At 25.7% G+C, this 15,528-nt stretch overlaps 1 protein-coding gene across 3 annotated transcripts in view; it reads left to right on the forward strand.

Moving 5' to 3' along the window:
• LOC145973274 (very long chain fatty acid elongase 7) overlaps nt 1-10,807 on the forward strand; it is a 32,127-nt gene extending 21,320 nt beyond the window's left edge. For 2 of the 3 annotated variants that reach the window (XM_083102533.1, XM_083102531.1), the window contains exons 2-4: nt 8,296-8,368; nt 8,449-8,720; nt 9,787-10,807. In XM_083102533.1, the coding sequence (XP_082958659.1) occupies nt 8,320-8,368; nt 8,449-8,720; nt 9,787-10,365 (900 nt within the window). In that variant the 5' untranslated portion in view covers nt 8,296-8,319 and the 3' untranslated portion in view covers nt 10,366-10,807. Of the gene's footprint in view, nt 1-4,385; nt 4,405-8,295; nt 8,369-8,448; nt 8,721-9,786 lie in introns of those variants that run through there. The other variant, XM_083102534.1, reaches the window with a different exon arrangement.
• Nucleotides 10,808-15,528: the final 4,721 nt, after the last annotated feature.

Raw genomic sequence — 15,528 nt, forward strand, 5'->3', positions numbered from 1 at the left:
GGTTATTACAATACAATAACCATATGAAAATGTTTATTTAATTTGAACATGACAAACGCCGCGTTTCAATCCAATTCGGATCCTTTTCAATGTCGAATAACAAAGTAAGTAATAAACATTAAGATAAAAGCAAAATTAACAGTCATAGGAGAATTTCTTGTTATATCCTAAACAGATTTACTTATTTAATTAACATATTTTTTAATTAATTAAATATTTTTTAATCTTGGTTTTTTTCATTTTCTTAATAAATTTTTAATTTATTTCAAGATTATATAAACTATTTTTCCATTATATCGTGTAGACAATTCCTGCATAAATTTCTACCGAATCAAATATAGCAATGGTATGTATACCGGTTTCTTTGAGCATTTCGCAATTGTTATGCACAATGAAATGTGCGATTCGTATGTATTCAGTGACCCGTCTTATGTCTCCGTTATATATTTAAGAATTAGCAATTGCAGGCTATACATTGTATTTTAAAGGAGCAACATGCATATTAATGTATTTTTTACAAAACATTATAAATATATAAAATGTCGATGATAAGAAGTCGCAGACAATTTCCTCGCAAGCCCTGGCGCGCCGAAGGACGCGTGAATGAACGGCCGGAACTTTTTAAGGACGCGACCGAGAAAGTCAGTGACTTCGATAGCGGCCAATAATCATGTACCATTATTTTTCCTTTAAGGTACGATGTATATCTAGATATTTATCGATGCTAAAATTATTTATGTATTGTGCGTTAGAGAGGCAAATAACGAAATGTGATCATGCAAAAAAATGTCGAAGTGAAAAATTAGAAAATTTTGAGAATTATTTATGATTATTTACGAAAGAGATCTTTAAGATGAGCAGTAAAATATAAGAAATATTTTAAATATAAACAACAGTTTGAGAAGATCTTTCTACTAACATTGTGAAATGTAATTGTTCATTTTCTCTAGAAAATTGCTCAGACGTTTTAGACATTATTTTCTTTTATATTTGTCGAGCATTTCATAGATTAATTATTTGACAAACATCTTATTATATTTATCTATCTATGTACACTTATTTGTTACTTATTCTACTTAATTATAAAAGTAATAGTTATAAATATTAATAATAGATTATGAATGTCGAGATGAAAACTACTACATTAATATTTAATCTTTGAACTTGCAACAGATAACAGGAAAATAATTAAAATCCATTTTATTCACTATTTTTTCGATTTATATCAAAATAACATTATTCTACTAATGTGTAATTACATCGAGAATTATGCATTTTTATACATATTCATCATATTTTGTTTTATTTTTTATTTTCTTCATTTCTTTTTTGTTTTCTGCATTTTTAATTTTTTTTATTTTTCATTTTCTTTATTCTTTATGGACATGCCACATAATTTTGTTTCGCAAGAGCTAAGTATAAATATTTTGCTACGTATATCGCGACGCGTGACCACAAAGGACAAATGAATCGTGGAAACAACGAAACATTTTCAATGCCGCGAATTTCAAACAATTAAAATATAACAAAGTATAAGGAAATTTCAAACAATTAAAATATAATGAAATATTTTCATGCCAAATGCATTTCCAACAATTAAAACATATTACTGTTCAAGTATATTCGTAAAGGCGACTATTACTACCAGTCTATAACGTCGTGGAACTTGTATTCGATCGAGAATTAGATTGTACAGAATTGCATTTGACAAAACAGTCTGTTAAATACTTGTTCAATTTTTAATAATTTTCATCAAGAAATTAGAAATTATATTCTATTAGGAAAATATTTTAAAACTGATTAATGAACATTTACATCTACATATTCATTTATCTACTATTCATTTATCTTGATTAGTTCCATCGATTTTTTGTTCGATCTATCAGAATCTACAGAATCTTTCTATTGGAAAAAATTGCAAGATTAAATATAATAAAAAATATTTAATATTGCATTGTAAAAAGTTTAAAAAATTTTAATATTCTTTTTATGCAAATATACATAAATTTTGTATATATAATTTTTGTATATATATCGAATTGAGTACAATAAGATATCTTAAATAAATTATTCAAAAAATAAAATAAATGAAGCGACTTACGAAAAAGTTATACACGTTACACCTTCTGCTTATCTTAAATGCATTACGTGATCCTGGCAATTACTTAAGTAACATTTGTTTTCTTTTTGAGTGAATATATATCATTTTTTTATTTAATATAATATTTTAGTAAAGGAATCCGTAATTTAATTTCAAACAAATCCACGTTATAATTTCATACACAAACGAATGTTCAAGAAGTTTATTTAAAACAATTTTATAGGCATTATTTCGATGAAATAATGTCTATGATGCTTGCGAAACGCAATAACTTGGAGATCATAATAAAACGTCTTATAATAATTTGAGCTTGTTTGTTAATAATTGTACTAATAGAATATCGCACGTAATTTATGCAAATGTGCATGAGATATACTTCCTAATTCTAATATCGTTCACATCAATAATATGACTATATGAATATTAATGATATATTTGGAAAACAAAATATTTTATTGATGTAAATCATATTTAAATTATTGATGGATTGACTTATATTATATAGATTGACTTATATTATATAGATTGAATTATAAATCCAATTACTGGAAAGGTTAAGTGCTTTGAGTTTTCTTCGTTTATTACGTATTGCGCATTTAATAACTCATTATTTTAGAGCACAATATTTCGTAATGAAGATATCCTTAAATAAAAGTATTTCTAGTGAAGTGTGAAGTAATCAATTCATTATCGATCACTATTATTAGACATCATTATTACTAGAGATTGATTAGTATTATCAGACGATAGTTTTAAGCTAGTATTTCCAATTCAATAATATTACTGTTTTGATACTAATTAATTTTTTTTTATTCTAGAAAAGATTCATCTTTGTATTTCTCTTTCAAATATGTGTATATTATTCATTAAATATGATACATTAAGTTTCGAATTATTTTTCGTGATGTTATTATAATTTTTATAATTTATACTAAAAATTTCTTTATATACAATGTATCTATAATAAAGCAATTTAATGTAATTTATTATAATTATAAAAAAAAGAGAAAATGATACTAAATATAAGTGATACTATGTGTAAGTGATACTAAATAATATATTAAAATAATTACTTTTTGATATATGAGATTTAATGTACACGCACATTGATTTAATGCATTTCTCGGATGAGTGTACAAACCTAATTTTGGCGGTCACCGTCTCGGGACTGGTCTCAAGGTGGAACAGTCGAGAATAAAGATTTTTCATGTCGACTTTTCTTAGTCTCAAAAGGGCGAGGTTACTCTTATGGGACTTTATAAAAGTGTATTCACCTTCGCCATCGAAGCTGCAGTGTTTGTCTATCCTGAAACGTGCGAAATTTCGTACATATGTACTTTAAGATAAATTTTTTGATTATCTGAATCATTCATCTGAGACTGTCCTTCTCTCTCTCTCTCTCTCTCTCTCTCTCTCTCTCTCTCTCTCTCTCTCTCTCTCTCTCTCTCTCTTCTCTCACACACACACTTTTTCGGAAAGTTATGCATTTATTTTTCGATTATTATATTCTAAATACTGCAGAAATCAGAAAAAATTAATAATCATAATTATCTACACTTTATTTTTTATAAAAAATTATATATGCATGGAACTTAAAACTACAATCTATTTACAAAGAGTTTAAAAGTCATAGATAATTGAGCAAATATGTCAACATATAACATTTTTTTTAAATGTCCGCATAAGTATGTTGTTCTCATTTGAGCGGTTGTTGAATGAAAAAATTCTAAATAAACCTAAATTTAAAAAAATATGTTTTTTACTATTTTTATTAGATATCTTCACACAGATTTTCGTTTAAAATATTTATTCTTCATTCTATAATTATTTCATATATAATTCCATTTCATACATACGTATTACATAAACATTATTAATTAAACCATTTATGTATATGTACTAAAGTGAAAATAGAAAATTAGTAAAATATCAAATCAAATAAATTGCAATGAAAACAATAATATTTAAACGTATATATAATAAATGAATCTATACATTGCAAATTTATATTGCATACAATACTATAATACATACATTAAATGAATGTGGCTGTGCTATGTCAGACATTAATGATAGATAGTTAATCATTTCCAATGTAACCGCAGTGCGCAATTTTAACATACAATAGTATGTATTACCAATGGTCATTCCTGCATTATGTATTACATATTATATTATAATCATATTAAAAAAAGCAATAATATTTAATTAGGATCAGTATTCTATATCACATCAGCATGAGACGAAGATATTTTACGTTTTCACATAGTGAACTTGTGCTGTATAGAAAAGACAATCCACATGTGAGTATGTTTACTTTTCTTTATGAAAAATTCATGAATATAGTTTCGCTGAATCATGTTACATAAGGAATAAGAGAAGTAAATATTTTATATATTTTTTCTCCTCTTTATTTTCTTCTCGCAATTTTTTTATTCATCCAATAGAAATCAAATATTAATATCATAATATTATTATTATGCAAAAAATCTACTCGGTATTTGTTTAAAAATTTTTCATTAAAATTCTCTCTTTTAAATTATTTCTCTATTTTGTTTAGAAATTCTCTATTGAAATTCTCCATTTTAAAATATTTATTGCAACATCTATACATAAACGAAATGCAGTACAAAAAAGCAATCGACATATATGAAAAAAAAATAATTAAAAGATTTACTTAATAATTAAAAGATTTAAAGAATTTACAAGGACGAGAAAAGTGATTAGACTAATTAATTGGTGTATTATATCTTTGTGACTCCTTATGTGCATCGTAAATATTGTAATTAGTTATGGAATTTTTTGTTTTCAACGTATCTCGCTTTATACAATCTTTATACGCAGGAAACTCGCGAATAATTGTAACCGGTTTACACTTGGTCAAGTTTTTTCTTCAAGGTCTGTCTTCCAAGAACCTGAGGCAGTTCGCAATCACAAATCAAGAATAAAATGTATCGCAGATGCATCCTCCGTTAATCGAACAATGCACTTTTGAAATTTGATCTCATTTAGCGAAATATTGCTTTATTTTTTTTCAATTCTATTAAACTAAATAACAGATGCGTTGAATAATAAAATGAAATTTGAATAGAGAGAATCGAGTCAAAAATGCATTACAAGTAGCATCAACATATATAAATAGCAACGTGAGATAATATATTCTACAAGGAGGAGAATTGTCTTTTTTGTCGTAAACTATGGTTAGCCACAAAAATTTGGTCGCAATTATATTAATGTCCTTCAAAGATTTTGATTGTTTCTTTCAAAACCCGTTGTTGAACGACAATTTACTAGTAATAATAATTTCATAGGATAACGTAATAACTAGCTGGTCGTTTGCGACATGCTTACTTCATTATCGTATTATTTATATTATGGATTGAATTATGGATGTCTCGTGTTTAGAAGATAGACGCGATTATTAACAATCAGATATTCATTTTAAAAATATTAGTATTTGTATTACTTATCCACACCGATAATCAAACATAAATAAAAATTACAAAATATTTTTTCTTTTTTCAAAATATTATATATTTTAACTAAATAAATAAAATCAAACAAATATATACTCAAAAATTAATATTCATAAAAGTGTTTTACTTACATATTGTTTTATATAATTTTCTATGTATAATACAAATGCAAATGTAAATTAAGATTCGAAAGCGCATATATATATAATAACTTTATATATAATATAAAACTTTAAAATATGTTATATATTTGCACAGTTGTAAAACACAAATCCAAAAAAAGTTCATAAAAAGATTAGAAGAAAAACTTATCATTCGTAGAAACAAACATGTAATATATTATTATTTAAAAACAATATAAAAATATCCCTCTCTAAAAAAGGCATATTACTTGCATTATTGTCTTTTTTTGCTATATTGATTATCTCATTCGTACGCTGTGACTCATTATACATACAGATATGTTATGTTTTATAGACTTTATATTATATATTTTTCAAATATATATACACACTTTAACATTAGCATATATAAGCAAACTGTGACATGTATTTGTTAAACTATTATATATTTTTCCATATGCATCTATATTTTTTATGTGTGTTATTGTATGTTCTTGCATTTTTTATTCTACTTCCAATAATCATATGGAAATAATATTTACCATTACCATATTGAGTTATAGGAAACGGAACAATTAATATAGCAAAATAAATAGCACGAAAAAGCATTTTGAACATTAATTCATATTTACACATATGTACATATACATGTATATACTATAAATATGCATGTATGTATGTATGTATAAGTGTATATGTATATCATGAAATAATGATTCATTCAATATTCTTGCAAAGCTTTGATAAAGATCGCAATGCAACGGAAAATAAGATTGATCATTGGGGAAGTCTGCTAATGTGCCTTACGTGGAAGGGTTAACAAAGGAGGACATTAGCTTCGTTGAAGCTGTTCAGAAATCTCGTTCACCTTGGTCCGAACAAGGCCCAAAACCTGTCATCTTAGAAAGATCTTTGACCCGATGACGGGTAATCAAAGCCAAAATTTTTAATGAACATAATTGTAACGAATTTTTGCTGACATTAGCTTTGATTTTATTTTCTATGTAACACGCATTAGATCTCTCATCTTGTAAATGAGACATTCCATAAAACAAAAGGAATTTTCGTATATTTAATGTTCATAGATTTTATAGAGAGTAAGCCTAAAAGATATTCATCATTTCATTTAATTCGATGATACAGGAAAAAATTTTGATCTTTGATACAAGAAAAAATTGTAGTTAACTAAAAAGATGATTAAAAAGATTTTCGATTGAAAAGACTTTTCCGGTTTTTTTATTCTTCATTTTTTGTCTGATTGGTTTTGTATTTCGTTTTCGGTTTCGCAGTGTGAAGAATCCTAATGATTCATATTATTTGATGTACTCAATCATGACAACCTTTTGCAAAGGTAAAAAGGAGTCCGTGATTAGCTAATGTTGGTAACATTAAGAAGATTACACTAAGAAAGAAACATTCGTAAACATTGAACTACATAGAAAATTACATAGAATTACATAGAAAATTAATTCCTCTATTCGTGCTAACCTAAATCCTCGTTCATTAATTTCATTGTGACGTAGAAACTTTTGTAATATGACAACGGAACATGAGACCGTCCGAATTATTACATACAATCTCTAGCTTACCTAACAATTTTGTTGCAAAGTTTATTTTAAACATTACATATTATTATTATATATTAAATATTAACATTAAATTTAAAATTGCAAATTATAGATTTAGAGTCGCGCGCTTTTTTCAATGTCAGCAATTTTTCAAATTGGTATTTTAAAGAAACATAAAAAAAGAAACTAAAAAGTTGTAGTATAAATGAGCTATAATAAAATTTAATTGATATTATAAAAATCGATCCTTGATTTATTTTTGCAAAGAAACTCGAAGGTTCAAAAATAATGATAAGTTTCGCGAACATTCGCAGACTTCTCACTGAATGATGTTACTTGAAATTACATGTAGATGCATCTCACGGCCGTCGTAATTGCTTGCTGTAATTTAGGAAAGACTCAAATAACTTCACATCTCTCATGTTATCGTTTTCCGTATAATGATAACTCACATTAGGATAATCAAGAATGAGCAAAGAGACAAACAGAGGGCAACACACCATATACTTTTCAACATATGATTAATGTGCATGTCATACAACTGTAATACTTTACACTCTTTACAGTATCAATGTTGTATCTACCCATAAATTAAATTAGCCTTTTTACGTTTTCAAAATTTATAGAAAAGTGAAATATTTGATATATATACATATATATATATATATATATATATATATATATATATATATATATATATATATATGTGTGTGTGTGTGTGTGTGTGTGTGTGTATTTAAAAAAGATATTTTATTATTACACATATCATTACATATATATATATAATGATATGTGTAATAATAAAATATTTTTTTAAATTCTCTATATAAATATTTTATTGTTACTATTATTATTTTGCTTAAAAGTATTATAAAATAACTTTTCTGTAAATCATGTCTTTCAATTGTTATTAAAATATGAAAAAGATATTCTACTCTTAAAGTTCTGAACGAAAAAAATATACAATTATTAGAAATCAATGAAATTTTTTGAAATTTTGAAGTAACTTATAAAACATATTTTCGCAGATTTTCAAGTTTTAAGATTGCAAGATGTCGGGCATCGTGGAGTGGTATAGAAATGTACTGGACAATGGACAAGGTAATTTTACAACAAAAAAGATTCTTATATTAAAAAAAACGATATTATACATGTGTTTAATTTTACTTACATTTCTTTAGATCCGAGAACAGAAGGATGGTTTCTGGTTTCTAGCCCTGGTCCAACTCTGACAATTGTAGCGACGTACATATACTTCTGTGTTTCCGCCGGACCAAAATACATGAAAAACAAGAAGCCGTATGAATTAAAGAATACTATGATAATTTACAACTTTATTCAGGTCCTATTAAGTGTTTATCTGGTTCACGAGGGGTTAATGGCTGGTTGGTTATACGAATATAATTATATTTGTCAACCGGTCGATTATTCGTACAAACCGAGCTCTGTAAGGGTAAGTTTGAGATTTAAATCATTGCTAACAAAATGAATCTCTGATAATAAATCATATGACATAGAATATTTTACTGCATAATTATAGTATAAAGTTGCAGAGATATTGTAGAGACATGAAAATGAAACATTCCAACAAATTTCCTATAATATTGAAAGCTCGTAATGTATTAAAAATGAAATGGGATTATATAGTATCACCCTCTTTTTTATGTATTAAACTTGAACTGATAAATAATTGTAATATTTCTACAATAATTCGTCCACTATACTCGCGTATGTAGCTCAGCTATTTGCATATAAAATCTAACGTATATTGTATGACTGATGAATTGATAATTATTATCACGGCAAAAGTAGGCAAAAATTTAAATGTCTCTATAATTTCTTATTTGTTGAATTATCTCGACAAGTTTTCCTAATTGATTAAAGTTTTATTTTTCAGTGCGAGAAAGTTTATTATAATAAATTAATGTGTATTATATGATTACATTTATGCAAGACTCTTGATTTTCTCGCATAACATAATATTGCACATATAATAATATATTATAATTAATTTTGAAACGTATTTTATTGCAATCATAGCATCTCTGCAATATTTCTAAGTAATTTTTTATGTGTTAGCGGTTAAAATAGGGATAATAAGACTCTTGAAAAGATTCAGTTTACTTAAATAGTATCAGTATTCTGAATATTTTGATATCGCAAAACAAGACTTAAGTTTCATAGATATTAAATATTGAGTTTATTAGATACTAAGGAAAGATACTAATACATATATTTAAATATTTATATAAAGAAAATGCCAAAAAAGTCTAAGAAGAAATTCTATCTTAATTTAAATATTACCATAGATTACAATAGATTTCGTAACCGTAAAAAGATGACGAATTATTTGTTTTTGCAATGATTGCGACAGTTTTAAATTGTGGTTGTGTAAAATATCCAAGCGCGCGTCAGATGAAAGAACCTTCCGTTCTCCGTGAAGGAAATGTCACTTAATATTATAATTACATGTACCATTATGTTCCGCTCAATCTTTACGTAATTATGTCGTTCCATAGATGGCCCGTGCTGTTTACGTATATTTCATATGCAAGCTGATCGAGCTTCTGGACACCGTATTCTTCGTGATGCGCAAAAAAGATCGTCAAATTTCTTTTCTACATCTCTATCATCACTCGATGATGCCGATTTGCGGTTGGATCGGTGTCAAGTTTTTCGCCGGCGGTCATCCGACTCTCCTTGGTGTCATCAACTCTTTCATCCATATCTTCATGTACACATATTACATGCTAGCAGCATTTGGACCGCATATGCAGAAATATCTCTGGTGGAAACGGTATTTGACCACTATGCAGATCATCCAATTTATTATAATATTCTTCCACAATTTCCAGATGTTATTTACCAGTTGCAATTTCCCAAAACCGCTTTCATCCCTACTTGTGCTCAACTCCGGTCTATTTATATACATGTTCGGATCGTTCTATATAAATAATTATGTGAAATCGAAAGATAAACAATCAGAAATGACGAAGAAATCGAAAACTAATAGTATTGTACGTATCACTGCCAATGGTTCCATTTCCGTCAATGGTAATTTGATTTTTGACGAGATAGCTAACAATAAGTCCGATTAAAAAACTTAACGCGGGATTTTTCTATTCGCAAGACTGTAATTGCGCGAATAGAATATTTCTCCAAGGATGATTTATCAAGAGAAATACATATTAAATCCTGTAACATAATTGTAATAAGCACCGTATTTAACACATAAGAAAAAGAATCCGCCGATATTTTTGCAACGCTAGTTACGAAAGTGGGTTAACGCATGCCAGTAGAAAAAGATGGAAAGATTGATTTGACATACTTACGTTGAGTGCCGATTGACTTACGAGAGTGATCTTTAACAGTTTTATCGAATTAGGCGCGATCTAGACAATTTGATTATTATTTCTTTAAAAGTACAGATGCATTTCTTCAACTATACGAGATTTGGAAAAATTTGTGAAATAAATTTTAATATGTAATATGTGACTAGGTACATTAATTAAAATTAATTTATCATATTTTGCAACACAAGTTCTCTGCCAAAGTACTTTCAAGGAGAGATTCCATACCTAACTTATAATACATTTTTATCATGCATATGTATATCTGCAAATTTGTTATATATTAAATCATTTTTAATAACATTAAGAAATATGAATGTAAATATTAATTTTGTATTATATATATATATATATATATATATATATATATATATATATATATATATATAATGTATATATTATTGTCATACAAAATTAGATTTACATTTATATATTTTATTTAAGATTATTAAAAATGTTATTAAGAATATTTATATACATATATATATATATATATATATATATATATATATATTTTATAATCAAAATATATATATATATGTAAAATGTGTAAATAATTACATATTTAATGTAAATAATATGTCATTGATATTATTATAATCTACAATACTTAAAAATAAATTATAGTATAACCACATATAATGACATGATTATATATATATATATAATCTATCATCACTTTTTGTTTGGTCTCTCACGAATCGGATACCCTGCATATACAGGGTGAGCCATTTTAATTAACGCACGCAATTATTTCGGAAACAAAGCATTTTAGAGAAAAATGTTTCAGACAAAAGTTTTATGGTTTCGGGGGGGCCATAAGATGGTATCATTGGTTTGACACTGAAGAGTCATTTGAAGGTCACGTGAAGGTCACTTCAATTTTTTTAAGTGGAACACCCTATATATTTTTGCACACTCTTGTAGCTTATCTCGAGAGCTTTCCAAAACACTATAATTAAGTACCTTTTCGTTAAGTACTTTTTGAGTTATGAGGCTTGAAATAATTTCTTAATTTTACATACACCGTAAAATATCTTGTAAAATATTCATTTTTCGATTATCTTACCTTAATACTTTTACGTACAAAATAATGAGAGGAATCAATTGGTGTAAAGAAAACACATAGTTGTTTTTAAGAAAAAATATGTAATTTGCAATTAACAATTCCATATTTTTTCTTAAAAACAACTATGTGTTTTCTTTACACCAATTGATTCCTCTCATTATTTTGTACGTAAAAGTATTAAGGTAAGATAATCGAAAAATGAATATTTTACAAGATATTTTACGGTTTATGTAAAATTAAGAAATTATTTCAAGCCTCATAACTCAAAAAGTACTTAACGAAAAGGTACTTAATTATAGTGTTTTGGAAAGCTCTCGAGATAAACTACAAGAGTGTGCAAAAATATATAGGGTGTTCCATTTAAAAAAATTGAAGTGACCTTCACGTGACCTTCAAATGACTCTTCAGTGTCAAACCAATGATACCATCTTATGGCCCCCTCGAAACCATAAAACTTTTGTCTGAAACATTTTTCTCTAAAATGCTTTGTTTCCGAAATAATTGCGTGCGTTAATTAAAATGGCTCACCCTGTATATATATATATATATATTTTTTCTTAAAAACAACTGTTTTTTTTTTACACCAATTGATTCCTCTCATTATTTTGCATATAAAAGTATTAAGGTAAGATAATCGAAAAATGAATATTTTACTAGATATTTTATGGTTTATGTAAAATTAAGAAATTATTTTAAGCCTCATAACTCGAAAAGTACTCAATGAAGAAATACTTTATTATAATGTTTTGGAAAGCTCTCGAGATAAGCTATAAGAATACATAATAAAAAATAGGGGGTTCCATTTAAAAAATTAAACCTTCATGTGACATTTTTGCTTATTACTTAATAATTATTGCAAATTTTGCAAAATAGTAGAGGATTTTTCTTCTTAGTTTGACCCAATCTATCATCACTTTTCGTTTGGTCCCTCACGAATCGGACACCCTGTATAATCATGTCATTATATGTGGTTATACTATAATTTATTTTTAAATATTATAGATTATAATAATATCAATGATATATTATTTACATTAAATATGTAATTATTTACACATTTTACATATATATATTTTGATGTACCTTGTTCTGTTATTAAAATGATGAATAATAAAAATTTATTTTTTTCAGAAATTCTATGCAAAAGATATGCATGATAAATGGAATTATTTGCAATATAAATAAAACAAAAATTGTTTAAAGTTTTTAAATTATTAATTTAAACTTTAGAAAATATTATCTTGCTCAAATCATAACATACGATGGAAAAATATCTCAAGTTAAAGATATTTAAATTATTATATAAGAATACTCTTGTAAAAAGTTTTTTGCCGAATATCGATAAGATAGAATTAACGTCTTATCAATAATTGCTCATACAAACTAAACGATTCCCCAGTGATGAGAATCCAGCGCCGCTTTAATAGAAGTATTTTTTATTCTGTAACGATGTCGGTAATACAAAATTACTTAAATACCTATTCAATAATTGTATACACAAATTAAGAGTCATGACAATATTTATTTTAGAAAAGCAAACTTGTTCAAATATCTCAGCAATATTTTGATGACATTTAAATTTTTTACTCTAATACGGCAAAGTTTCTTTTATAAAACAAGTCCAACTAAGAGATCGACTTTCTTCAAAAGTCTATATTTAATAGATTTTTATTTTTATAAAAAAATTTATTATAAAAATTATATTATGAAAAGACAATATAATTCGTATAATCTCATCATTCTTAAATATACAATATTTTCCCGTCGTATTAATCAAAACTTAATTTTTATAAATATTATTTCTGAATAATGGCTACATATTTCTAAAAATTAAATGTTTATTTGCTCATTTTAAAAATAAACCCAGATAAACACCTGCTAAATTACTGTCATGTTGCCTACATTTATTGATAACATGATAACAACATGATTAATCAATGTGATTAATCATGCTTCGTTATTCAGGACTATGTTGATTTTTTATAAGTTATTAAAAAGAAAAAAAAATTATATAATTGCAAAATATTATTAAATAGAGAAATTGATATTTACATCATATCTTTAAAATTATAGATAGATCAACTTATTTTTATTGTACAAATATTTATCAAGTTAGCCGAATCTATTATTAAGTATACTAATATAATAAATCTATAAAATATTCTGTCTTTAAACATTTAAAAATTTTTGACTCGCAACAAAGTGCTGATTCATTTATATAAATAATGATAGATATATATTATATAGTGTTTTATTATCTAATTTTAGAACGATTTAATATTAAGATTTTTTTTATTGCATCGCTAGCGCGATATAATATTGTTAGCAAATGCAAGCAAGTGTGGAATTTGTTGCGTAAAATATTTATCGTAACGTGCGACAAAAATTAAATAACATTAAAGGCACACAGAAGATGAACTTTTTAATATTTATTCGTTTTCATAATCAAGGAATATTTTCGAAACTTGCGCGCAAATTATATAGTATGATTACGTAATTGTAAAATAATGTACTAATTGTAAAATGTGTATTTTATGATTTAATGATTAGAACACACATTTTTTTGTAGTTACATATTTATACTTTTGATCTGTATACCATATTTTCATTAAAAATTTTGTAATAAAAGTACGAAAAATTTGTTTTGTGGAATAAATGTATTACATTTATTTATTTTATCATAAAAATCTATATATATGTATATATACTATCTAAAAGTGAATCAGTGTATTATAATCACTGTAATCAGTGCTGTACTTATAACTGCTTGTAATCAGTGAGTATTTACTGTTTTTCAGTGATAATACACTGATTACAAGCAGTTATAAGTACAGCACTGATTACAGTGATAATACACTGATTCACTTTTAGAGAGTATATATGCATTGGGAGAGAGTGGATTAAATATATATTAATTATAAATTAAGCACAATTATAATAATAGAAAATTATAAAAAATAATTAATATTATATATATATATTTATACATATTCTATAAATTATTATACAATATTTTTTGATAAAACAATTATTCTTTCAAAATCATAGTATTTTTATCGCATGCGCATTAGACGCAATGAAAAGCAATGATACGCTGATTTTTACAAACCTTATTAAATCAATTTAACTCTTATTCTATAACAAAATTAAATCTTTTTCTAGCCGAACAGTCTTCATTTCCATATTTGCACTGTCATTTCGCTAAATATCTTAAATCCTTTACTCATATCAATTAATTTTTACATTTACTTTTTTCATTTATTATGCAGATTTTTAATCTTAATTATAAACGCTGATTTTTAATTTCAGTTATAAATAATGCTGATGAAATTTATTCTTAACATTTATTAATAATTATATATCATTTTAACCTAAATCAAAATAAGAATTTGATGACAAAATCTTTTGTATTTTTTTATCAAAATATGTACTGAGGAAAGTTTTCTTATGTATTTATTACACTGCAATTTATGAAGTCAATGGAATTATACTATCATTGTATAATCTAATAAATGCAAGAATTTGAGGTCGTGATCTTAGAATTGATTAAAGATCCCCGCTATCGCTCTATGCAAAGACTTTGAATCTATATACTATAGACAGATTACAGACAGATACAGAAAGCACATATATATATTTTTACTATCTTAATAAAAGATATCAAATAAATGTGCAAATTTATCTTTCAGTTAAGAAAAACGAATTTTTCCAACTGTATTGTCACTTTTAGGCAATCTATCTTATAAAAACTAACAAATAATCACACAAAGAAAATATAACTAAATGCAATTTTTTCACATGAAAATTAGAATAAAATATTTATTTATTATCCAAAAGAAGAA

Source organism: Camponotus vicinus, unplaced genomic scaffold (genome assembly GCF_025532165.1).
Source record: "Camponotus vicinus isolate PSW18456_S1 unplaced genomic scaffold, iyCamVici1.0 SCAF_6, whole genome shotgun sequence".
NCBI classification, from domain to species: Eukaryota; Metazoa; Arthropoda; class Insecta; order Hymenoptera; family Formicidae; genus Camponotus; species Camponotus vicinus.